The sequence below is a fragment of the Podarcis raffonei genome, chromosome 17 (genome assembly GCF_027172205.1).
Source record: "Podarcis raffonei isolate rPodRaf1 chromosome 17, rPodRaf1.pri, whole genome shotgun sequence".
Classification (NCBI taxonomy): Eukaryota; Metazoa; Chordata; class Lepidosauria; order Squamata; family Lacertidae; genus Podarcis; species Podarcis raffonei.
This window is the reverse complement of record NC_070618.1, coordinates 4,323,363-4,350,430: the sequence shown is the minus strand read 5'-3', so window position 1 is coordinate 4,350,430 and position 27,068 is coordinate 4,323,363. Positions and strand designations below refer to the sequence as shown.

Sequence of the window (27,068 nt, the reverse complement as noted above, 5' to 3'; positions counted from 1 at the left end):
TTCCCCCTTTGTTTTATCCTCCCAACATCCCTGTGAGGTAGGTTAGGTTGAGAGATGGTGACTGTCCCAGGGAGGTTCCTGACCAAGTGGGATTTGAACCCTGATTCCTACCTGCTGTCCTAGCCCAACAGTCTTAACCACTGCATCACTCGTTTTCACGCTCATCATTTCCCCAAGTGATACAGCGTTTCAGGGGATCATCTTCTTAGAAGTCAGAGAGCATTGGAGATTAGCACTATATATCTCTGCGTGTTTTTAAACATGCACAGGGCATTAGGGAGCAGCAGCACCCAGTCTCGGCTCACCAAAAAGCAAACATTGTGCTTTTTGTGCTTGCATACACCCCTTGCAAAACTCAGATTCTAGGTGACAATAGTATATTGCAGAGCTTTCCAAACCGTGTGTTGCGACACATTAGTGTGTCGGCTGCAGGGTGTAGGTGTGTCATGTGAACGCTCTCCGTGCTCCTCCTGGGGCTGGAAAGGGCTTAGTTTAAACTCCAGTTTACTAGTAAAACTGAATTAAAAGTAAAGGTAAAGGGACCCCTGACCATTAGGTCCAGTTGTGACCGACTCTGGGGTTGTGGCGCTCATCTCGCTTTATTAGCCAAGGGAGCCGGCGTACAGCTTCCGAGTCATGTGGCCAGCATGACTAAGCCGCTTCTGGCAAACCAGAGCAGCGCACGGAAACGCTGTTTACCTTCCCGCCGGAGTGGTACCTATTTATTTACTTGCACTTTGACGTGCTTTTGAACTGCTAGGTTGGCAGGAGCAGGGACCGAGCAACGGGAGCTCACCCCGTCATGGGGATTCGAACCGCCGACCATCTGATCAGCAAGTCCTAGGCTCTGTGGTTTAACCCACAGCGCCACCTGCGTCCCTATAAAACTGAATTACTGTGTCACAAAATGATGCACGTCTAAAAAGTGTCAACAACATGAAAAGTTTGGAAAGCTCTGATATATTGGCTATAAAAAGGTAAAGGACCCCTGACAGTTAAGTCTAGTTGCAGATGATCTGATCGGCAAGCCCAAGAGGCTCAGTGGTTTAGACCACAGCGCCACCCGCATCCCGCATACTGACTATGCTAGCAAGCTATTTCTTTGCCAAATTCCTTGCCCCTGCGAATGTTGTGTCTAGCTTAGCTAGTACTAACCAGCCATCAAAAGCCATTTGTGCATCTTTTATTTTATTTTTTAAATTAGTTTTTATTGAGGATTTTGTTGTGTTACAAAACAAATAAGCAGTAGAAACCTTACCCCATGAATTCAATTGGCAAACCCAAGCTTTTCACTGAGCCAATTCAAAAAACTGGAACTTGGATCTTGAAGCAAATATACACAAGCTTTCTAACCGCACGCACAGCTCTTTCTTGCTAGTTGTAATTAAACCAAGAGTCTTAAATTAATCATAGTTTCCTGTTCCATAAGAACAAGCCAGAATATTAAAACAATATTTGGTTGTACAAAATGGGAAGCTGTCATTAATGGAAAGAATTCCTGGTTCATTTGCTGGCTGCATGAAGGCGGGGTGGGGGTGGGGGGAAGGTTCCAAACGCAGCCCCCCCACCCCCCCCATTGCAACCCTCACTTGCAACATAGAGATAATACTGACGCACCTAGCAAGGGTGTTGGAAGGATTGCTGAAATAATATATGTGAAGGCATCAATAAACATTAATAAAGCTTTACAATTTCTTTTGGCCTCTAATCTTTCTAATATGTCAATTATATTCCTAATATTATCTTCCATATGTCTCCCAGGCAGAAGTCCTGCCTGGTCTTTATGTATATATTCTATTAAGACCTTTTTCAATCTATTAGCCAAAATATTTGCAAATATTTTATAGTCAACATTAAGTAATGAGATTGGTCTATAATTCTTAACATCCGATCTATCCTGCTCTGGTTTCGGTATCAGGTTTATATATGCATCTTTCCAGGTTTCAGGTGGTTTCTCCCCTATTAATATCTTATTACATACATCTGCCAGCGGATGGATTAACCAATCTTTCAAAGTTTTATAATATTTGCCAGACAAACCATCTGGTCCTGGGGCTTTGCCTAATTGCATTTGGTTTATTGCTGTCTCAACTTCCTGTCTTGTAATCGTGTCATTGAGTAAGGATCTTTTATCTCTGGGAATTTTCTGCACTTCATTTACCTTAAGAAACTGCTCAATTTTGTCCATATCTTCTTTACCTCTTTTATACAGTTCTTTGAAATATTTCTGAAAGCATTTCCTTATATCTGCAGGGTTTTCCACAGATTTCCCATCAGATACAATATTTGTAATAGTATTTTGTTTCTGCCTCTTTTTAAATTGCCAGGCCAACAATTTTCCACACTTCCACACTTGCAGATTCAAAATTTCTCTCTTTCATTAATTTTATTTTCCATTCTATTTCTTGATTTATAATTAGAGAAATTGAGTCGGCAAAGCTTTGATTTCTTTTTGTATTTTTTGGTTTTTTGGCTTTGATATTAAACTCTTTTCTTTCTCCTTTATTCTAATTAATATTACTTTCCTCATCTTTTCAGTCCTCCTCTGCCACACAGCAAAGCAGATTTGTTCGATCTCAGTAAAGACCAAATAATTAACCTGGCTTATATTTCTTCTGTGCCACACAATGGCATTGAGCAAATTCGAATCCACTGGCTCCTGGAACTTATTCAAGTCAGGTAAGTTAAATTCTGTCTTTCTTTCTTTTTTGCCAGAGTTGTTGAGTTTTTTGGGCAAAATCACCAGGGGAAAAAATGCCGTTTCTGAGCTGTTTTTATGGAAAGACGACACTCCTAACATGATCTACCGTACATCCGGATTTTCCCAGAATTCCCCCCCCCCCCAATTTCTGTCCAGACACTGCTGCCGACTGCAGTATTCCGGATATGTATGGCAACCCTACTATAGTCTTAGTTAAACTGGACTGACCTGGTAAATTGCGTGAAGAGGAGACGGTGGAACTATTCCATCTTTGGAGGGAGCGCTTAGGTGGAAGGGTATTTTAAAAAGGATTTAACTTTAACCCTTCAAATAAATCCACAGAAGGTACCAGTCTGCCTGGCTGGACACAAATGGGATGGGATTTCCATTTTTTAAGGGTTCTAAATGGTGTGCCTTGGGAGGTTATCAATATAAAAACAAGTAGTTTCCACGAGGCTTCATTGGTTCTCTGCATGAACTTCAAGGCTTTTCACGTGCCTTAGAATTGTATGCAACACACAAGGCCTCCGTGGCAGAAAACCATAAGCATTTTTGAAAGTAAGGTTTATTCTGATAGAAACTTGACCATGTGCTGTCTGTTAGAGACCTCTTCTAACTATAGCCGTCAACCGTCCCTTATTTGGCGGGAAAGTCCCTTATCCCAGCGCCGTGTCCCGCTGCTGTCCCTTATTGATGATGTCCCTTAAACTTCCCGGCTTTCAAAGGAAGCAGCTCCTCTCCCTCCCTCCCTCCCTCCCTGCCGGCCAGGGAGGAGGGAGGCTCCAACTGTGTCGCTTGGCTGCGTTGCTCACCCAATAAGGAATCTAAGAACGACTGGGGGGTGGAGCTTGCATGCCTTGTGCCGATCAAATCAGCCGGGTTGCCTGGGGTCTCGCCTTTGCTCAGCGCTTCCCAGCGGAGAGGTGACGGTGGTTTTCCTTGCTGCATCCCCTTTGCCGGGTTGCTGCGCTGTGGGAACCACCGCTTGAGGCTTCATTTGGCTGCTGGCTGGGCTTTCTGCCTTTGGCTCGGAGGGGCTCAGAAGTTGAACATACCTGTGCCCGGAAAATCCCTTATTTTGGCTGCTGATGCCTTATTTTTGAGGCTGCTGGTCCCCTATTTTCAAATCTGTAAGTTGACAGCTATGCTTCTAACGGTATTGAAAAAATACAGAATCATTTTCTTTTTCAATGGTATCAAAGATACTTTGTTTTCAAGGATATTCATGCATTGTATGGCATGACAAAGAATGATTATCGCTTTCTTGAGCATGGCTCCCATTCATATGGGATGCAAACAGGAATCCAGCTTTGCAACTTCTTGCTCAGTTCCACCCTACATTCTAGAAGAATGTGATCTCTTCATAGCATTCAAGAACATAACACGACAACAATACTCTTAAATGTTTTATGTTTTCTGCCAAAGTGTACTATTTTGTTATTGTTGATAAGTCCATCTGAAGGTCAGTTGCTGCCAAGAATACAATACATTATATATATATTTTTTAAAAATATTAAAAGCACAAAGCACATAGCAGCAGCTCGCTTAGAAAATAACTCCACATCAAGAAATGAACTTGCATATATATGGGAGCAATCGTTTACTATGCAATGAGTGAAACAAAACCTTTTCATTGTTAATTTTTGCCAAATTCTAAGTAATATTATGATTTGAAAAAGTTCTCCAGTTTAATGTGTATTTTAAAAGCTTTGTCAATACTCTGATTCCAGATTAATTTAGTAATGTTGGTAACACTGTGATAAATCATTATGTACGTTCTTGTAATGGTTCTAGGGGTTGCTCGTGCGTAAGTTGCCGCCACTCCTGGCTAGGTTACCTGGTTGAACCCTTTCTGTCTGGACAGCCTCTAGCTTTGTGGCTATTTCAGTCGCTGGCAGAATCCGTCAGTGGGCGTTTCTTGAACTTCTTCCAGCAAAGAAGTTCTTTGACGCCAAGTCTCCTCCTACTCTCCCTGCGCGGAAGTCTTCTGCGCAGGGAGGGTGTGGGCAGCGGAGTACCCGTACTCTCTCTGCTGGTCTCCGGCGAGGAGTATTGGAGCCTCCTCTCCGATTCCCCCATCTGCCCCCCTTCTCCACTGGTGTTACGCTGATTTCCTTCCCCAGCAGATGGGCTGCCTCTCTCCCTACTGGGACCCTCTCTGGCATCCCTCTGGAGCCTTCCCTCCGCCTCTAGCTCTGATGGCAGTTCCCTTACAGTTCTGGAATAATTTCCAGGGCTTAAACTGGTTATATAGACCATGGGCTGCTTAGTTTGGAGGGTTAAATAGAGGGGATTTAGAACACAAAATATAAGAAATAGCCAAGTTAGTACATTGCAAACTGAAATGTGTTGACCTTACATGTTTTAAGAGGCTGTACTACAGATTACCTGGTGGTGGTTTTGTTGCACACTTGAGTGTTCCTGCAAGTTAAAATAACAACAGCATTCTTCACATGCTCTATTCTGAGGTATGCTGGTTGACTAAGCTAGAACCATTGAATTGTATTCAGCATCGTGCTAAGTAAATAGTTCCATCAGCGCAAGGCTTTCTCATTGTACGATAGAACTTTCCCTCTTCTCCTCCCCTCATACGCCCCCTAAATCTGTTCTAGGGGGTTTCCCCAACCCTCCAAAGTAGAAAGAGGATAGGAGAAGGAGTCATTGACAGGCACTGCTAAATCCCCAAGAAGGCTTTTCAGTGGTTTGTTTAAGGCCGGCAGAACCAAGAGAAGAGCACAAATTTACAGATTGTTCAGAGTCCACAAAGTGTGGCTGGCCTGGGTAGCTCCCACCTGCTTCTCCCAACTTCCAAGACCAGGATATACCGTATTTTTTCGTGTATAAGACGACCCCTATTTTTTTTTAACCCAAAATTAAGAAATTAAGTTGTTTAGCATTTTTTGGGGGTGGGGGAGGTCACTTCCAATCTGAAACCATACCTGACCCTGCTTAGCTTTGCAAATTTGCTAGCAGTTGTACTGCTGTACCACCAAGAGGATAGGAGGCAAAGCTCTGCTTCTTAATCTGAAATATGTGAGAATAGGCTGCACTAGCTCGGGATTGAGGAGAAGGCACTTTGCATGTGCCTGGAGGCACACTTTTTAATTATTACATCACATATTTCAGACCTCAGTCCTGGTATTCAAAACAAATTCCAGAGTAAGGTCAAGGTAAAGGGACCCCTGACCATTAGATCCAGTCATGACCGACTCTGGGGTTGCAGCACTCATCTCACTTTATTGGCCGAGGGAGCTGGCATACAGCTTCTGGGTCATGTGGCCAGCATGACTAAGCTGCTTCTGGAGAACCAGAGCAGTGCACGGAAACGCCGTTTACCTTCCCACCGGAGTGGTACCTATTTATCTACTTGCACTTTGGCGTGCTTTCGAACTGCTAGGTTGGCAGGAGCAGGGACTGAGCAATGGGAGCTCACCCCGTCGCGGGGATTCAAACCGCCAACCTTCTGATCAGCAAGTCCTAGGCTCTGTCTTTTAACCCACAGCTGGTTTCTTAGAAGCTCCAAATAGTTTGAGGCACCGACAGATCTGATTTATATCTACTGAGCTAGATTACCTTCCACCTCCCCATATCCTTCTAACCCTAACCCTAACCCTCCCCTTCATCCATAGGCATACATAGAAGAGTGAGATGGGAGGGCGAGACCATTATCTCTATCAGTGCTGGTCCATGCTAGTTCAGTACTGCGGCACTGGTAAAATCAAGTGTGTAGTTTGTTCAGGTTCCATTACCTTATGTGTACATGGCCCAGTGGGGGATGAGCACTATTTGGACTTGTGTTTCTCTGATTCCAGAGTATCTTGGGCCATCTCCTAAAATGCCACATGTTTAAAATGTCCATCTTGGCAGCGTTCTGCATCTCAGTGAGCAAAGAGAGCCCAGTGAAGCTATGATCTGTGGCAGAGGTTTTCAACCTTTTTGAGTCCATGGCTCCCTTGGCCAACTACATTCCTTATTCGGCACCCCTGTGGGGCTCAGGAGCCCAGTTACGTCACCCATTGCCTGCAGAGCCGGCAGCCTCTCACCCTTTTTCGAACACCCTTGTGGAGTGTTCCCTCAGCCTCCTCACCTCTCCCCTCTCCTTGGGAGCTGCCCCTGGTCTCTGAGCTGCCCCCACCCCTTGCCCCAAAGAGAGGTGTCTCCCAGAGGCATCACTCACCTGCGGGGCTCATAGCCAGGGCTGCTGCAATAAACAGCTGTTCAAGCCTTGGGGAGGCGAGAGGGCATCAGAGGAGGGAGGGAAGGAAAGAGAGACAGAACGCCAGTGTTGCCCGCTGCACCCCTGACCATCATTCAAGGCACCCCAGGGTGCCACGGCACACTGGTTGACAAGCACTGATCCATGGGGTTATCTGTTTGATAACCCCCTCCCAGCAAGAAGTTTCGTCAAGGATAGCTCTCAGAACAAAACAGCCTTGCAGTGAAATAAATGTAATCTTGAGGGACCGCTATGTCTTGGGTTGGATATAACAATAAACAATGGCATGTCACTATGATTCTGAATGATGGTTGGTTGCCAAACTAGGATCTGAAACCACGCCTTGATCCTGTTTGTTTGCACTTGGAATGAACCAGTTTCCTGAGCTGGTACAGAACAGAAAATTGGTTTTGTAGATGGAGGAAGAGAAGCACTTCTTGCAGCACGTTCCAGGCACACTAAACAATGGTGTAATGTTATGTCTGAACTGGCGCTATGTATGTTTACTGACCTAGCTTTTAAGATTAAAATACATTGTGTTGCATTTGTAGTACTGGGTATCCATAAAAGCTGAACCCTTTGAAAGTGGTCTCATATTTCGCACTGTGCTTCAAGGAGGGCTCCAGGTCTCAATGTGTTGAAGACCACAACCTATTGGCCGTGAATGCAGAAATCCTCAGCTGCCAGTGGAGGGCCACAGACTATACATCTGAATCGTCCATTAAAACTTCCCTCTCTTTTGCAAATTGGACAGCACTGTGCACGCTGTGAAACAGCAATTCGTGCTTGTCTTTGCTTGCGCTTCCCAAATAGCCCCCTCTTTCCAGAGAAGCTATCACAGAGGGATTGCAGCAAGCGAGAAGGATGCTGATCTGCAGTTCCCGGTGGTCTTTCAGTGTGTCTTTTAAGGCGCTGACACCAGCTGTGTCCAAAAACGGAATGGAAGAGCAGTCTATGACGACAGCCTGGAAGTCGCTGTGTTTATTAACCAAGCGTGAAGTCGTATCTCCCTGTCCAAATCCTCTTTCAAGACTCTGTTGCCCTTTCCTCTTGGCTTTATTCCGTTTGGCCATTTCCACAGCAGGATCCAGCCCCGTCCTGTTGTGGAGGCACTTCAGGAAGAAATCCTTATTTGCATAATAAAGCGGGGCTTCGAACCGGAATATCTTGACCCTTGGCACAGGAAGGAGGTTCTTGTATTCCCCGTCGTCTTCATAGAAGACAGTGCTCCCAATCTGCCCCAGCAAGGCAGTGCGCGGGCGCTGGGTGCGGCCAATGATGCTCAGGATGGAAAAAACTGCCCCAACCAGGAGCCCTAATTCGGTGCTAATGAGGGCAGAGGAGAGCATGGTGACGCACCACACCAGGGCGTCCGTTCGGTCCAGGCGGTAGCGCTGGGGGACGTCCCTGAATTTCCGAAGGGCTCCTCTCAGGCTGACGATGATGATGCACGCCAGAACGCACTTCTGCAAGTTGAAGAAGAGGGGCGCGAAGAAAAGGAGCACCAGCAGCACAACCACGGCGCTCACGACACTGGACACCTGGGTCTGGCAGCCGGTTGATGCTTTGACCAGGGTTTTCGCCAGCGCCGCGCTGGTGGCAAAGCAGTGGAAGAAAGCCGGGATGATGTTGCAGAAGCCGATGGCAAACATTTCCTGGTTGGCCCTGACGGTGTAGGCGTACTTCTTGGCAAACATTTCCGAGAGCGAAACGGTGAAGGCAAAGCCGACGATGGCGAGAGGGAAGGCGTCAAGGGCGACTCTCTGCATGAGGCGTAAACTGGGCACCTGGGGAGGGATAAATCCGGTGGGGATTTCGCCCGACACGCTGGAGGCGTAGACTTCGTTCAGGCGCCCGTAGTGGGAAACCAAGGTTGCCACCACAATCACCACCAGCTCCGAGGGAAGAGGGACCTTGAGCCTGTGCTTATACCTGTCTCCCAGTTCCTTGGCGGTCACCAGCACAGTGATGCAGATGGCGCTCGTGATCACATCGCAGAGGTTGGCCTGGGCGATGTTGCGGAAGATGTTGACCCAGGTTGTTATCAAGATCCCGTATCCCTGGGCACGGGGGATTTTCACCCCGATGAGATACTTCACTTGAGCTGTTAAAATGGTTACGGAAGCACCGGTTGCGAACCCGTCTAGCACGGGCTCAGAAAGGTACATCGAGACGAAGCCTAAGCGGAAAATCCCCATCAGTACCTGCAAGGAAAAAAACGAGAGAAAGCGTAAGGCACAGCTGTGGCTTTGGCTAAGGACAGGAGGCTGCCCCTGCCCCCCTATTTAAGCACAAGACTAAAGACCAAGAAGGAGGCAAGGGGAGATCTATGGAGCCGAGAGAGAGCAAAAACCCAGCATCAGTAGCAGAAGGGAGTGGAAAAAGAAGGAAGACAAGGAAGAAGGAAGGAAAAATCCCTTCCGAGGTGGCGTTCCCGTCTCTTCTCTTTTGCCATGCATTGAGCAGCTGGCAGTACAACCTGCAGTGGAGATGGCAGGAAACAGAACTGGAGGGGGTTGTCTCAGGCCCCAAGGTGTATACTCTGAAAGATTTTACTTCCTGCCAGTGGAGAGATGGGCAGAGACAACCCACACAGCATCTCATTTCATCCCTACAGTAGAACGAGAATAAGTGTATTAGAGTATTTTAATATATATTTTTTTGGAAGCCGCCCAGAGTGGCTGGGGAAGCCCAGACAGATGGGCGGGGTATAAATAATAAATTATTATTATTATTATTATTATTATTATTATTATTATTATTATTAGTGTAAAGTGCAACAGTGGCTTTGGTTAATGGCAGGACGCTGCCCCTACCTCTGGCATTTTTCATTTTATTCACCTCCCCTTGTCTATCTTGTACAGAAAAAAATGGAGTTCTGCAAGCAATATCTGCGGTAGGAAGCCTAGACCACCTCATTTTTTAGCGCAATTTTGCAGCTATACTCGTACGTGAGAGATAGGTTTTGGGAGTAAATCTCAAGAAAAATATTCATACCCGCTACCTTGCGGGACATCAACTTTGGTCAATGGGTAGATCACTGCCAGTTTGCAGTCTCTTGGGACTTGGACATGCCTGATGTATACAGTACACTGGCTTCAGCAAATTGAGCAGTTGAGACCGATGGTGGCTCCAATGTCAAGAAGGCAGTTTCTGCATGTGCTATAGAAGGAAGTGAGGGGCAGGTGGGGCTTGTCAGCCTGGGAAAGTAGCCCATCTAGGAGAAGGAAAACCGATCCCAAACCTCTGTTGCCTTGTGGGATATCTTTGGGAGAAGAGAAGTCTAAGGAGTAAACCCTACACAAATCTGGAGTGGAGTCTCTAAGATGGTTGGATGGCGCCTTGTACACCTCCTTCCCGCAACTCCTGCAACCAGGCTGGTGCCAAGTTTGACTAGACCCACAAAGGTGCCTTCCATTGTTGCTTGAGGAAAAGAGAGAGTGAGATGGGTGCCAACAACAGTACACTGTGGGTGTCAAGATATATATATGTCTATATTAAGTATCGTGTCTTTGGGAGAAGAGAAGTCTAAGGAGTATACCCTACACAACTATGGAGTGGAGTTCCTAAGGGTTGAATGGGATATTTGTACACCTCCTTCTGGCAACTCCTGCAGCCAAGCTAGTGCCCAACTTATTGCTCTTCTTTTCTTTGGACCCCATCAGTGAGGCTGAGAGAAGGGTCTTGTTGTCTGGGCAGCCCAGGGCCTCCATACACACTACCCGGGCTTGCATTCCAGGGATGCCACTTCAGTGCTGCTACCACAATGGTTTGACTTCACCCCCAGAGGCACACCCTATTGTGTTTCGATGCCAACAATGACAAAGAAATACATGGGGCCATCTGCAGAGAAAGGACATGCTTTACCACTGGGCTATGACTCTTCCCCAAATGCGTTTTCCAGTTTTATGCTGTCTCCTTGAATTTTTTGTGCTTCTGGATTTTTACTGGCTTTGGATACTTGTCTAGTTTTAACTATAGCCTGTGATGGTTGTTCTGATTTTGTCAGCCTCTTTGGGCAGGGTGATGCCGCCGGGGCCTAGTTTGGAGGTGCCAGGAGGGCCGTGGCCCTGGGTGCACAGTTTTTGTGGGGGTGCAAACCAGGCACCCACAGCACAGCACAGCCTGAAGCTCCTCTCTGTCCACCAAGGGGTGCATTAGCCAGTCGGGCTCCCCCCTGTGTGGGTGGGCAGGTGGCTCAGCATGGCCCCGCTTTGCTCTGGTGAAGGCTGGGTCATGTAGAGGGCTGAACTGGTGCCCCCTCACTGGGCACGCATCCGCACCCCGCCTGCCCATCTGCCCCGGGCACCAATAACTGCTGCTACACCACTGGGATGATGGAGGATTGAATAAACACACATACAGTGGAACCTCTATTTGGGACCATAATCCATTCCAGAGGTCGAAATGGGTCACTGGTAGAGGCGCCATTGTGCGCAGGCGGCGATTGCCCGCTTCTGCGCATGTGCGAATGGCGATTGGCGCTCCTGTGCATGCGCGAACAGCAGCAAACCTGCCAGTTACTTCCAGGTTTGCCGTGGTCACCATAAGAAGAGGCGGTGGTAAGTACAGTGGTACCTCAGGTTACATACGCTTCAGGTTACAGACTCCGCTAACCCAGAAATAGTGCTTCAGGTTAAGAACTTGGCTTCAGGATGAGAACAGAAATCGTGCTCTGGCAGCGCAGCAGCAGCAGGAGGCCCCATTAGCTAAAGTGGTGCTTCAGGTTAAGAACAGTTTCAGGTTAAGAACGGACCTCCGGAATGAATTAAGTACTTAACCCGAGGTACCACTGTACATACTGTAACTGCAGCCTAACGGGCAGGTGAAGACGTTACCTGATAGATGCCAGCCATCAAGGTCACCGCTGTCGCTACCCCAATGGCATAGCAGTCTTTCCCACATTCGGTGCTCGTCACGTCAAGGGTAACATTGTGAAGCGTAACATTCAAGGGGCCTTCCTGAGAGTCGTCGTCGAGGTCGAATCCTGCCAGCAGCAATTCTCTGTCCACCACCTGCCCGACCAGTAGGCTTAATAAGCTGAAGATGCCAACGGACACGTGTCGGGAGGTGCCCATGAGGAAGTAGATGATGTTGGCAAAGAAGGAGGTGTAAAGGCTATAAATGGGCTTCAGACCTGCCAGCAGGGAGTAGGCGATCGCTTGAGGGACTAAAATGATCCCAATGACCAGGCCAGACATGACGTCCCCCCAAACATACTCTTTGCAGTTGTATTTTGGAAGCCATTGCAGCACAGGGAAGAAGTCCGTGGCTACCTTTTTCACCCGTTTTGTGCTGCAGGAGCAGTTTTTTCTCAGTTGGCTTTTCAGCATGTCGGTCTTCCTCATCTTGACCGGAGTCTTTCTTTCCATGTAAAGCTGGAAAGGAGATCCATTTTCCAGTCCACCCGTCTCCATTTCCTTCTCCATTCTAGGTCTGTGTTAATCAGTTCCTAGGATGTAAACAGATTAACATTTGAATGGTCTGGTCATGAAGCACATTTTCTGTTTCTTTTATCATACTGCAATCAAGCTAATGTATAGTTTAGCATGGAGTTGGTGTTTTTGGAAAAATAAAATATTATTATTACTATTACTGTGTATATACTGTTCCATCACAAAGATTCTGGGCTATTTAAATTAATCATAGAGTCATAGAATCAGTGCTTTTTTCTGGGGGTGCGCAGGGGTACGCATACCCCTATACATCTTGTGAATCTAAGTTTGGCCTCATTGAGGGGCAGTATTTCAATATGAGTAGGAAAATAAGGGTACCCCTAAACATTTTTTTTAGAAAAAAAGCACTGCATAGAGTTAGAAGGGACCATAAGAGTCATCTAGTCAACCCCCTGCAGGGCAGGAATGTTTTGCCCAACGCAGGGCTCGAACCCACAACCCTAAGATTTAAGAGTCTCATGCTCTACCGGCTATTTGCTTGCCTGGCCCTGCATATGCTGCTGTGTGTCTTGGGGTCAGGGAAGTGTCTTTGTGAGTTCATTGCTTCTATCCTGCGGGGTGTGGGCTGCACTGCTGCCACAGCAAGCATTATGCTATTTTCTGCTTGTGTTTCCCCCCATTCTCTCCTCCTGTGCTGTTGTGGCACTGTGGTCTAAACCACTGAGCCTCTTGGGCTTGCCAATCAGAAGGTTGGCAGTTCGAATCCCCGTGATGGGGTGAGCTACCATTGCTCTGTCCCAGCTCCTGCCAACCTAGCAGCTCGAAAGAACACCAGTGCAAGTAGATAAATAGGTACCTCTGCGGCAGGAAGGTAAATGGCATTTCCGTGCGCTCTGGTTTCTGTCACAGTGTTCTGTTGTGCCAGAAGCAGTTTAGTTATGTTGGCCACATGACCCAGAAAGCTGTCTGTGGACAAATGCCGGCTCCCTCAGCCTGAAAGTGTGATGAGTGCCAGAACCTCATAGTCGCCTTTGGCTGGACTTAACCGTCCAAGAGTCCTTTACCTTTTACCAGGTAAGTTCTGGCATCTCTTTCCTCTATAATTTCTCTATAGGATTGCTCATTTAAACAAACAGCCCAGTTAAAACAGCAAATAGATTTTTTGCTCCAGCATATACAGAAGGTTCAGAAACAGATAGAAGATTATGGTTAGTGCTTAAAGCAGCACTGTACATCTTTTTCTATATTCCATGTCCAGTTGAAATAGAAAGTCTACCAGCAGGGGCTGCTAGAGGAAAATGAAACCAGCTTTAGGGCTTTATAGGTTCACCTCACAGCGCCTTTAAACAAGGAATCATGCTCATTTTTAAAAAGATAAAGCATCTGTGCCTTGCTTTTTGTTACTAGAGATCTAAATCTATTTCTATCAGCAGGTCTTTTTTTATAGGGAGTCTCCCTCTCAATGAAGCCCCACCATTCAGGAACCAATTTTAGTTCTTCAGATTCAGTTGCCAGCCCAGAAACTGCTTGTGACCCAGTCTTACAATTTCATTGCTCTGTGGGCTTGGCATGGGATATAGGGAGGCACCTGGAATTAGGAAAGATTCCCCCCCCCCAACTGCAACGAGACCCCAGCCCCATCTCATCTCATCATTTTTATACAGTCAAGTCTGAAATGTTGTTATATCTGGGACTGAGAACATTAGGTTGTCTCCAATGTTAGTCCTACTCAGAGTAGACCCGTTGAAATGAAGGGCCATGACTTAGTCCCTTAATTCCAATGGGTCTACTCTGAGTAGGATTAGCATGGATTGCTACTGCATGATTGCCAAACTGGTGAAAGATCTAAGACAGTCACCTGTCTATTGCTGTTCCGACTGGGAATTACTATTGTTTTATGTATACCAGGCATGTCCAACTGGTCGATCGTGATCTACTAGTCGATCGCGGGGCATCCCTGTTCGATCACGTCATCCTGAGCGATCACCCAAAAAAAGAAAAAGAAAGCTCAACAACTTTGGATCTCCCTCGCCAAAGAAAGCTCAACAACTTTGTGTCTTCCTCCCCCAAAAATCTCAACAACTTTGGTCAATCCAATGGGTCAATCACTGCCAGTTTTTTTAAATAGTGGGAGTAGATCGCAGTCTCTTGGGAGTTGGACATGCCTGATTTATGCAATACACTGGCTCCAGCAAATTGAGCAGTTGAGACCGATGGTGGCTTCAATGGTCAAGAAGGCAGTTTCTGCACCTGCTGTCGGGGGAAGTGAGGGGCAGATTGGGCTCATCAACCTGAGAAGGTAGCCCATCTAGGAGAAGGAAAACCCATCTCAAGCCTCCATTGCCTTGTGGGATATCTTTGGGAGAAGAGAAGTCTAAGAAGTAAACCCTACACAAATCTGGAGTGGAGTCTCTAAGATGGTTGGATGGCGCCTTGTACACCTCCTTCCCGCAACTCCTGCAACCAGGCTGGTGCCAAGTTTGACTAGACCCACAAAGGTGCCTTCCATTGTTGCTTGAGGAAAAGAGAGAGTGAGATGGGTGCCAACAACAGTACACTGTGGGTGTCAAGATATATATGTCTATATTAAGTATCGTGTCTTAATGGATATATTTAGTTATTCCTCTGTAGCTGTGGTGGTTAGATGTAAGACAGGTCTCTTCTTAAGGATCGTAAGGACTGTTCACATAATATTTTGAGATGTGTCATTAGGTGTCTTTTCTGAGTGAACATTGTGCTGTCAGAGAGCAATATTTCAATACAGAGGTACCTTGGGTTACATACGCTTCAGGTTACAGACACTTCAGGTTACAGACTCTGCTAATCTAGAAATAGTACCTCGGGTTAAGAACTTTGCTTCAGGCTGAGAACAGAAATTGGGGGCAGCAGCGGGAGGCCCCATTAGCTAAAGTGGTGCTTCAGGTTAAGAACAGTTTCAGGTTAAGAACAGACCTCCAGAACGAATTAAGTACTTAACCCGAGCTACCACTGTAATTATGTAAATAAGCTTACTAGGAGGTAAGTCACATATAACTTTGTAGGTCACAGAACAGGGTAGTTAACAGGGAATATTACACACACGCACACACACACACACACACACACACACACACACACATTTTTAGCTATTAGCAGCTCTCCCATAATGCATCAAAGCTTAAGGGGAATATTATTTCAGTAAATCAGAGGTTTCAATTTGAGACTCTGAGCAAGACTATAGTTGTTAAAGGTTAAAGAACACTGCTTTTATAGTGCTCTGTTGAAATTCCCGCTTCAAACAACCCGTCTTTTATTTTGTTTAGCCATAAATGATGTTTATTGCTTTCTGTGAGATGGTACAGCACTGCTTAATGATTTTCTTGGAAGCAGAAATGTACCCAAGTAAACTAGTTAAAGAATCAGGGCAATTAAAAAAACTCTGAGAAGTTCCCTTGACCTGACCTGCTCCCTCTTCGTCCTATTTTTGTGTGCTGAATGTTAACTACTAAGTCAAATGTCAGGAAACTGGTAACATGTAACAGCATTCCAGCTGGCAGAAAATTATTTAAAAGGAAGCCGCTTAGAAGGTTGCAACTTTCAGGTAAGGCTTAGAATACTAACAGTGTTAGGATAACATATCAGTCTTTAAAGAAAAAGTATCATCTTAATGAAACGGATGCGGGTGGTGCTGTGGGTTAAACCACAGAGCCTAGGGCTTGCCGATCAGAAGGTCGGCGGTTCGAATCCCTGCGACGGGGTGAGCTCCCGTTGCTCGGTCCAGCTCCTGCCAACCTAGCAGTTTGAAAGCACATCAAAGTGCAAGTAGATAAATAGGTACCACTGTGGCGGGAAGGTAAACGGCGTTTCCGTGCGCTGCTCTGCTTCACCAGAAGCGGCTTAGTCATGCTGGCCACATGACCCGGAAGCTGTACGCCAGCTCCCACGGCCAATAAAGCGAGATGAGCGCCACAACTCCAGAGTCGGTCACGACTGGACCTGATGGTCAGGGGCCCCTTTACCTTTACCTATCATCTTAATACTATGATATATATAGCCCCAAGCTGGTGCCAGACATTTTGCTCTGCTTTCCTTTGGACCCCATCAGTGAGGCCAAGAGGGGGGGTCTTGTCGTCTGGGCAGCCCAGGACCTCCAGACACACTGCCCAGGCTTGCGCCCCGGGAAGTCACTTCGGTGCTGCTAACCCAGAGGTTTGACTTGACCCCAGAGGCACACTCCATTGTCTCTCGAGACAGACGGGTGCCAACAGCATTACCCCGTATATGCCGACCCAACAGCTTCGATCGGCAGAACTGGTGCTGTTACAGGTGCCATATAATATTCATTATGCACTTGTAAGAGCTCAATCTCTTTGGAACTTCATGAGGCAGGGAGGTGCTTTTCCTGCATTCTTTTCAGTGCATGCTAGGCTTGTTTAAGCAAGGCTATCCAGACATGTGGGGATGCAGGTGGCGCTGTGGGTTAAACCACAGAGCCTAGGACTTGCCGATCAGAGGGTCAGCAGTTCGAATCCCCGCGACGGGGTGAGCTCCCGTTGCTCAGTCCCTGCTCCTGCCAACCTAGCAGTACAAAAGCACATCAAAGTGCAAGTAGATAAATAGGTACCGCTCCGGCGGGAAGGTAAACGGTGTTTCCGTGCGCTGCTCTGGTTCGCCAGAAGCGGCTTAGTCCTGCTGGCCACATGACCCGGAAGCTGTACGCCGGCTCCCTCGGCCAATAAAGCGAGTTGAGCGCTGCAACCCCAGAATTGGCCACGACTGGACCTAATAGTCAGGGGTCCCTTTACCTTTTATCCAGACATGTAAAATATTGACATGTGTTTTAATCTGGGTTTTAGCTTATCATTGATTTTTTCAGGGGCTGGGGAGATGATTTAAATACAGTGGTACCTCGGGTTACAGACGCTTCAGGTTACAGACTCTGCTAACCCAGAAGTACCAGAAATAGTACCTTGGGTTAAGAACTTTGCTTCAGGATGAGAACAGAAATTGTGCGGCGGCGGTGCGGCGGCAGTGGGAGGCCCCATTAGCTAAAGTGGTACCTCAAGTTAAGAACAGTTTCAGGTTAAGAACGGACCTCCGGAACGAATTAAGTTCTTAACCGAGGTACCACTGTAGCTTTTACTTTTTTACTGATAATTTTATTTTTTTTACTCTTTTTCTAAACCGCTTTGAGGTTTTATTATAATCCAGTGGTCTATAAAGCTTGTGAAATAAATAATAACGTAAAATAATGAAAAATGGAACAAAGCACTGTTTTATACAGTCCTACCTCTTGTTACATTTGCTTCAGGTTAAATCTTTTCAGGTTGCGTCCCACGGCGACCCGGAAGTACTGAAAAGGGTCACTTCCGTGTTTTGCCGCTCGCACATGCGCAGATGCTCTAAATGACGTCACGCGCATGAGCAGAAGCGGCTAATCGTGACACGCAGATGCAGGCTGCGTTCTGCTCATGTTGCGAATGGGCCTCCGGAACGGATCCCGTTCGCAACCAGAGGTACCACTGTAGTGTCTTGTTTGACCATTTCCTCATCACAAACCTTCAGTTGCCACCTTGGGCTGACTCAGACTGCTGTTGTCCTAGGCACAAAATGAACCCATTGAAAGGAAATAAGGCCTAAAGGTTTTGAGTGTGAGTGGTGAGCTAGGAAGTAGCCGGGACAGGGTCTAGCGCACTAGTGCTTCAGGCAACCTGTTCTCCCCACCTCAGTTTCCACATCTGCTATGTGGGCATAATATTAATTTAGAACATTTTTTAAACTGACTTTTCAGAAGCTCAAGGCATCTTACAATCATTAAAAGCAGAATGAAAACATACATGCATCATGCTAATAATAATGAAGCCATTTCAAATGTCCCTGTGCCTCCAAGCAGACAAATAAATAAATAATGCCAGCAGATCTCCACTCGATAAATCAGCTTAACACAATCACCTAAAGGCTTGCGGGCGGATACTTCTTGCAGAAGGTAATCCCATGGTCATGAGGCCACGACTGAACAGGCCGCCCTCCTTGCCGCAAATGACTGCACCTTCCAGGCTGAGGGAACAGAGAGAAGGGCCCTTAAAAAAGTTTTCATTGAACCATATAACCATATAACGTTACAAGGTTATTGCCATCCAGGATTGCCGAGGTCCACATCTGTGGGGAGTCAATCTCTCAGTGGGTTGTATCCAAAGTAGCGCTTGGATTTCCGCTTGCTCAATGGAGCGTCCCCTCTCCCTCCTTCCCCCTAGATCTGTTCTAGGGGTTCCCGCAACTCTCCAGAGCAGATTTAGGAAGGGGGTGTGGTGTGCACAGCGAGAGAGGGAGGGGAGTTCTGTTGCACAAGTCTGAATCATTGTGCTAGCAGTGTTTCTCAAACCTGGGTCTCCAGCTGCTTTTGGACTACAATTCCCATCATCCCTGACCACTGGTCTTGCTAGCTTGGGATGATGGGAGTTGTAGTCCAAAAAGAGCTGGAGACCCACGTTTGGGAAACACTGTAAAGGAACAAATGCATTGATCACTGCCTTATGCTTTGCCATTCCCTGCCTGTTAAGATTTAGCAGGCACCTTCCTTGTCTTCTTCTAGACATCTCCTAAACCCTTTTACAGTGGTACCTCGGGTTACATATGCTTCAGGTTACATACGCTTCAGGTTACAAACTCTGCTAACCCAGAAATAGTGCTTCAGGTTAAGAACTTTGCTTCAGGATGAGAACAGAAATTGTGCTCCAGCGGTACGGCAGCAGCAGGAGGCCCCATTAGCTAAAGTGGTGCTTCAGGTTAAGAACAGTGTCAGGTTAAGAACGGACCTCCAGAATGAATTAAGTACTTAACCCGAGGTACCACTGTACTTATTTATCTCAGCAAGCCTATCCAGACATACATATACTTGTTTACATATACTGAACTTGTTTAGTTTACATATACTTGTTTTTAAGTTTTACCGATTTTAGCTGTTTATTATTTGACACTGATGCAAACCGCCAAGAGATATTTTTTTAAAAAAAGAATCAAGCCACTTGCAAATTCTTCTAAAGAAGTTAAATACTTGGAACATCCAGAAAAAGTGCTGCATGAATGCCTACTGTTCTAACCAAAGCTGGTTTTCACGCGCCACAAAGAGAGTGCCGAAAGCATTTTGCAGAGAGGAAATGGCATGAGCAAGCACCTTGTTGAATTGAAATTAGTGGCACTATAAACAGTTCCCTCAAACGGGGGCAAGACTGGCTGTGATCGCTAATGACCTGATCAGAGGAATATTCTCTTATTTCAAAGCTACCATCTTCATCCTCTCCAAAAAGAGCTAAGTCACACATCCTGCAAAAACAAATCAAACCCACCAGCGTTTGACACTCGAAGCACGCTGAAACCTATGGTACCTTCTTGAATGAATGAATTATTATATTATATTATATTATATTATATTATATTATATTATATTATATTATATATATATATAAACACAACAGATCTATTGTTTTTGTTATGTATTTAGATTTATGCCGTTCCCCTTTTCACCTGTGATATCACACAAGACATTTAAGCTCTTGCAATGTGAAAGAAGAATATGCTTTTCTTACCTATCTTGGTCAGCAATGCATGTGAAGCAAGTAAGAAATGAGAATCACACCTGCCTTCCACAATCTCTGCACCCAGGCAGGTGGATGCTGAGGAGGGAGGTGAATATGCTTTAATACTTGTGGGCAGTACCGTAAGCCGTGCTAGGTAAATATTGAGTGGCGTAAACAAAGGACCACAAAGTACAATCCGAAACCTCCTGCGTTTCCACTCGCCCTGTTCCCAACTATAAACCATTTGACCTCAACTGTTTACTTGTTCACTTTTCAGTGGCAAACATTAGACAAGCTATAATCCTTTAAAGTGTAGCCTGTGTAATAATTGATCCGAGAAACCTTGTCTCTGACAGTAGCAGTGACTTAAAGGAGGACTCAGTACAACCTGTTTGGTTTGGCAGTGGGACTTTTTTTGCAAAATCCAACTATACGTCTTTTTTTATGGGTGGCTTAATGTATAACTGGAACTATCAGAAACTCTGATGTATTTAATTTACAAAGATCAGATGATTGTATATTGGCAATGCGGACTACAGGGCAAAACTGGGTGTGCTAAATGCTGAGATAAGGCTTCATTTACTATGAGCTAATAGTACACTAACAGCTAAATGAGCATACTTTTTATACAATAAGGAACTGACGTGACATTCTTTGGGTCCAGGACTAATGGTACCCAGTTGGATCATGACTTGCTGTTACATAGAATCATAGAATCATAGAATCATAGAGTTGGAAGAGACCACAAGGGCCATCGAGTCCAACCCCCTGCCAAGCAGGAAACACCATCAGAGCACTCCTGACATATGGTTGTCAAGCCTCTGCTTAAAGACCTCCAAAGAAGGAGACTCCACCACACTCCTTGGCAGCAAATTCCACTGTCGAACAGCTCTTACTGTCAGGAAGTTCTTCCTAATATTTAGGTGGAATCTTCTTTCCTGCAGTTTGGATCCATTGCTCCGTGTCTGCTTCTCTGGAGCAGCAGAAAACAACCTTGAATGGAAGGGCTCCTTCTCTTTGTGGAAGAGTCTCTGATCCAGCAGAGGCTCCTGCTGGAGGAATTAAGAGAGAGGCAAGTGTCACCAGTGCTCTCTGCCTCTTCCCCCCTCCCTGTTGCTGTTCCAGTGGGTCCAGTGGAGCAGCATTAAAGGGGGGCTATAGGTGGAAGGAAGAATAAGTGAAAATTGCCTTCCTCCTCCATCCAAAAAAGTGTTACATGAGTGAAAGCGCTGAGCAAATCCTGGATCCAACCCACGGCTTGTCAAAAATAATTTTTTAAAAAACTAGGCAAGAGGTAGCAGCCTGGCTGGCCTCAGGAAGTTGGATGTGTGTACAGTGGTACCTCGGGTTACAGACGCTTCAGGTTACAGACTCCACTAACCCAGAAATAGTACCTCGGGTTAAGAACTTTGCTTCAGGATGAGAACAGAAATCACGCTGCAGTGGTGGCAGTGGGAGGCCCCATACTTCAGGTTAAGAACAGTTTCAGCTTAAGAACAGACCTCCAGAACGAATTAAGTTCTTAACCCAAGGTACCACTGTATTCTGCAAAGCCAGGAGGAAATACAGTTGTACCTTGGGAGTCAAACATTTTTACTCCCGAATGCCGCAAACCCGGAAGTGAGTGTTGTGGTATGTGAACGTTCTTTGGAACCCAAACATCCAGTGTGGCTTCCAACTGGAAGCCGCGCTTTGGTTTCTGAATGTTTTGGAAGTGGAACAGACTTCCAGAACGCATTCCGTTCGCGACTGTATGGCTATCTTGCTGTAGGATCAGCACTGCCAATTTCCTGCTTTAAAATATAAATTAGTGGATTCTCAAGTTATGGCTTCTGAGTCAATTTTCACGTATTCTCTAATGGGAATAATAAAGGAAAAGGGGAGAGGGAGCTTTCTTCGAGGTTTCTATCACATGCTGAAGAGGAACCCCTTAGCTCTATATAAGGATAGCTCTAAATAGGGATCTGCATTAAAAAAACCAACAGCTTGCCTCCTCACCAGTGCAAGTGGCTGCAGCAAACTAGAAAGAACCTCTTGTGTGCAGGCCCCACTTCACCCTCCCTGGTGCACTTGGCCTGTGCTGAATTGCCATCCTAGAAGAAAAGTGCAACAGCTGAGTTTAAAACAGGCCTGCCAACTATTTACCGGTGATTTAGAGGTGACGGTCTTAAATTTAAGAGAGGTTAAGAACCACTAATGTAAATCACATGGAGCAAATTTTATGATGTCTGCTGTATATTTACTAGTGTTTGGAATTATATGCCTGCACAATTATGTTTCTGTGAACACGCAAGCTTGCATCTGCTGTTTTTCTGTCTCGGGTTTCTTCTGCCGCTGGGGAGCCAAATTGCTCCTCAACCTTATAATTACGATTATAATAACGTAACGAGATGAACGGCAAAACATTAACTCGCCAGGTTGTATCAGACAAGATTCCTACTGACCCATGAGATAATTGTCTCGCCATGCCCTTTTATCTGTTGTCTGCACATATTTCATCTCTAGATGTTGATCACTGGTCACTCCGAGTGGGTCCAATGAGCGCTGGAGTCTAACAACACCGAGAGGGTAGCTACCTCCAATCTAGACTTGGTGTTCCTGCCAAATTGGCCAAACGTACTGTACTTTCCCGTGTATAAGACACCCCCTATTTTTGGGGACTCCAATTTCAGAAAATGGCCCAAAGTTGTTGAGCTTTTCTGGGGGGAGGATTGGAGTTGTTGAGCTTCTTTTGCGGGGGAATGCAGTAAATCACTAATCGGACGGTTGCAATCGGTCGCACCGCTCAATGACAATCAGGTCTGCAACAAGCGTCTGCCCGATCGCCAACAGCGGAAGTAAATAACAAGCACAATTGCCAGAGTGGCAGCCAATCCTGCAACAGCCCTTGACGCAGGAACCAATCACACACACATTTATCCGCGGCCAATGCAAATAAACCCTTGCCGCAGCCACCAATGGCACACCAAATCGCCAATGACAATCAGTAGCTTGCAGCTGCAACCAATCCCCCGTCACCCCTACCCACTACCCCTGTATAAGACGCTCCCAGTTTTTAAACCTTATTTTATTGTGGAAAAACCTAGTCTTATACACGGAAAAGTACGGTATATTTGCAAGCCTCTTGCTTATGATGTTATTCCTTCACTGAATGCATTCATAAGCCATCTTATCTGGATGTCTCAATCAATGCATGAGTAACCACAGAGGATGTCCTTGGGTGGACGTTCTGCTATATATTCCCACTGGTTTAGTACCACGAAAGGACAAGTCATAGCAAGGCTGGAAAAACCTGCTACCAGCCAAGGCAGACATTACCAAACTAGATGGACCAATTGCCTCCCTCAGTATTCAGCAGCTTCATATTTATATACCGTATTTTTCGCTCCATAAGACGTACTTTTCCCCTCCTAAAAAGCAAGGGAAAATGTGTGTGCATCCTATGGAGCGAATGCAGGCGGGAGGCAGGCAGGAAAAGCCCCCAAGAGCCGCACACAAGCTCCGTGCAGCTCTTGCGGGCTTTTCCCCAGGAGGGAGAAGGGACTGACTGGCCGCATCAGTCCCTTCTCCCACCTCGTAGAAAAGCCCACAGGAGCCATGCACCCTTTAAAGAGTGTGCGCCTACTGCGGGCTTCTGTGGGAGGTGGGGGAATTCCCCCACCTCCTAGAAAAGCCCGCAGGATCCGTGCACCCTTTAAAGAGTGTGCCGCTCTTGGGGGCTTTTCCTCGAGGAGGGACAAGGGACTAACTGGCCGCGTCAGTCCCTTCTCCCTCCTCGTAGAAAAGCCCGCAGGAGCTGTGCGCTCCTTAAAGGGTGCGTGGCTCCTGTGGGCTTTTGCGGAAGATGGGGGAATTCCCCCACCTCCGGCAAAAGCAGGGAGAAGGTCTGGGAGCAGAAATCATATTTCCCCCCTTGATTTCCCCCTCTGAAAACTAGGTGCGCCCTATGGTCAGGTGTGCCCTATGGAGCGAAAAATATGGTACATAACCCACATATGGTACATAACTGGTAGAGCAATAGACTCTTAATCTCAGGGTTTTTGGTTGAAGCCCCATGTTGGGCAAAAAGATTCCTGTGTTGCAGGGTCTTGGACTAGACAGGATGACGTTTGTGGTCCTTTCAAACTTTGCAATTCTATGACAACAAGCCACTGCCATGGGGGTGGGGAATCTATAGGGCCTCCTTAGATGCTTTTGGACTCCAACTCCCATCAGCCCCAGCCAGCATATTCCCATGGTCAGGGATGATGGGAGATGGAGTCCAGCAACATCTGGAGCAGGTTCTCCAGGAAGCGATACTGAAGTGATACTGAGAGTGCTGCGCCAATGCAATGAAGTATTCTGCTGTGAAAAGCATGCTAATAAAAACGAGAGAACTTACCTGGAGTAGGTCCTGGCCTATAAGAATAATGGATGTTAGTTTTTGCCCTGTGCACTGATGTACAACCCTGTACGTGTCCACCTGGAATCATAGAATTGTAGTGTTGCAAGCGTCAACTAGTCCAATACCCTGCAACGCAGGAATCTCAATGGAAAAATCCAGTAAGTCTAGCTGCCATAAATGGAATTTATTCCCAGGGTAAGTGTGTATAAGATTGCCACATCGTTGTAGTAATTAATTGTGGCATATATCATTTGTTGAATTCTTTGTCATTTTTATTCTTATAGATTTGTGGACGCCCAAATAAGCAATTTGAGCAGTGCTATTTAGATAAAGGCCAAACACATACAATTGAACTTTAAACCCACTCGCTGGCTCACTTTTCCTCCATTTGATGCTTCCCTTAGCAGACGATGGTCATGGGTTCTGCTCAATAGCTGTACAATTTGTATGTTCAGCTAGAGCCAATCTGCGGCTAGCTATGCTGGATTAGCCCACAAAAAAAAAAAAAAGTGAGAGCAGCACCAAAGAGGTTTAAGCAGATGGGGCTACTGTGTCAGAAAAGTTCGTCAACAAACTTTTTCATCAGGGGGGCGGTCTACTGTCCCTCAGACCTTGAGGGGACCCGGACTATATTTTGGCGGGGATATGAACGAATTCCTATGCCCCTCAAATAACCCAGAGATGCATTTTAAATAAAAGCACACATTCTACTCATGTAAAAAGACGCTGATTCCCGGACCGTCTGCGGGCCAGATTTAGAAGGTGATTGGGCCGGATCCAGCCCCCGGGCCTTAGTTTGCCAACCCATGGGATAGAGGTTGGGAGATAGGTAGGGAGATAGGGAGTGAGAGGAGAGAGAGTTGGTTCTGAGAAGAAACATCCACTCTGAAGAATATATCACAAGCTAGAGAAAGGAGTCTCTGAGCTTCGTGTGAAGGACAGTGTGTGGTGTCCTGTAAGAGTAATATGCCATGAATTAACTGGGAGACTGAGAAGAAGTAGAAGCTGTGAGTCTGCTTAGGTCTCATTCCAGTCAGAAGGGGAGAGAGTCTTCTACAAAAAGAGAAGACCCCCCCAAACCAGTTAAGAGGGGTGTGGTGATCCCTTGGGTCTGTTGCCTGGAGTACCTCAGGAGTAGGGTTGTCTAAGGGGTTTTCTGTGTAACTGACAGAAAATACCACCTTGTTTAAGAACCAGAGTATTAAGCAGCAACAGCTGTGCAACAACTGAGAAAGAACTGAAGTGAAATAGCATTACAGTCACACCTTGGGTTGCAGATGCTTCAGGTTGCGTTTTTTTGGGTTACAGACCCGCCGAAACCCAGAAGTACCAGAACAGGTTACCTCTGGGTTTCGGGGGTTGCACATGCGCAGAAGCGCTGAATCGCAACCCGTGCGTGCACAGACGCGCCACTGCGGGTTGCGAACATGCATCCCGCACGGATCACGTTTGCAACCCAAGCATCCATGTATAATCTGAAGTATCCTATGTTTTACCCACTTGTGTCATAAACTTCCTTTGTTTAATAAAATCTTTCTTGTTTGTTTGATCAAATCCTGCCTGAGACTCCACATGATTAAGTTTTCCCTCACACAAGTCCCCCACAAGGTAATCTGGGGTAGTTTGTGGGAATCTGTGTAACTGGTGTTCTGTGAGGTGGGTGCATTATATTTAAGTGAGGGCAGGCCCAATGGCGCCAGGGGAGAAAGTGCTGTCGCACCGTCGCAGCTACATATTAAGGCCCTCCAAGTGTCCCTATTTTCCAGGGACAGTCCCAGAGTTACAGAAGCCGTCCCGGTTTCTGATTTGTTCTTAGAATGCCCTGCTTTTCCTTAGGACGTCCCTGTTTTCATCAGAGAAATGCTGGAGGGTGTGGAGTTATGCACCCCCGAGCCAAGGAGATAAGTACCGTATTTTTCGCTCAATAAGACACACTTTTTCCTCCTAAAAAGGGGAAATGTCTGTGCGTTTTATGGAGCGAATGCACTGGGCGGCAGAGGGATCCCTCGGCTACCGCTGCAGTCACGAGCTGAGGGATGTCTCCGCAGCCGGAGCCATGGTTCCCGTCCGTCGCTCGCTGTGAAGCCAGCAGAACAAGAGCCGCTGCGCAGCTATTGCTCTTTTTCTGCTGGCTTCAGTGATAACTGTGCAGCTGCTCTTGCTCTGTTGGCTTCCCAGCAAAGGGGGAAGAGGGACGGAAGGGAGCTCTTACACGGAGCCCCTTCCGTCCCGCCTCCCGCTTCGCTGGGAAGCCAGCAGAACAAGAGGCACTGCGCAGCTATCTCTTTTGCTCTGCTGGCTTCAGCGATAGCTGCACAACGGCTCTTGCTCTGCTGGCTTCACAGCGAAGCGGGAGGAGGGACGGACGGGAGCAAGCAAAGCGAGAGCCGCTTACACGGCTTCTGTCCCGCTTTGCGCAGCTCTCACTTTGCTTGCCCATCCTTCCTCCCACCTCGCTGGAAAGCAAGCAAAGCACCTGTCCCGGTGTCTCCTCCTCCTCTTTTACAGTGAGGCGGGAGGAGAGATGGGCAAGCAAAGTGAGAGCTGCGCAAAGCCGGAGAGAAGCCGTGTAAGGGGCTCTCGCTTTGCTTGCTATAAGCAAGAAAAGCGAGAGCTGCTTACATGCTCTACGCAGAATATATTTTTTTCTTGTTTCCCCCCTCTAAAACCTAGGTGCGTCTTATGGAGCGAAAAATACGGTAACTATACAACCTTTAGAAGACAGCTGAAGGCAGCCGTGTATAGGGGAGATTTTTTAAAGTTTAATGTTTTGTTATGTTTTTATATATGTCGGAAGCCAGAGTGGCTGGGGCAA

At 46.6% G+C, this 27,068-nt stretch overlaps 2 protein-coding genes across 3 annotated transcripts in view; one reads left to right on the top strand and one right to left on the bottom strand.

Moving 5' to 3' along the window:
- IDUA (alpha-L-iduronidase) overlaps window positions 1-27,068 on the top strand; it is a 59,875-nt gene that overhangs the window by 1,444 nt on the left and 31,363 nt on the right. Inside the window, exon 2 of the mRNA XM_053371263.1 lies at window positions 2,539-2,679. Within this exon, the coding sequence (XP_053227238.1) occupies window positions 2,539-2,679 (141 nt within the window). The remainder of the gene's footprint in view (window positions 1-2,538; window positions 2,680-27,068) is intronic.
- SLC26A1 (solute carrier family 26 member 1) lies at window positions 6,814-20,516 on the bottom strand. Of its 2 annotated transcripts, XM_053371261.1 has the most exons (4): window positions 19,879-20,515; window positions 18,245-18,349; window positions 11,756-12,369; window positions 6,814-9,121 (listed from the first exon to the last, which is right to left on the bottom strand). In XM_053371261.1, the coding sequence occupies exons 3-4, from the start codon at window positions 12,344-12,346 to the stop codon at window positions 7,619-7,621; spliced, it is 2,094 nt and encodes a 697-aa protein (XP_053227236.1). In that variant the 5' UTR covers window positions 12,347-12,369; window positions 18,245-18,349; window positions 19,879-20,515; the 3' UTR covers window positions 6,814-7,618. The 2 variants fall into 2 exon arrangements, with proteins under 2 accessions (XP_053227236.1, XP_053227237.1); XM_053371262.1 differs by lacking the exon at window positions 18,245-18,349 and having other exon boundaries at window positions 19,879-20,516.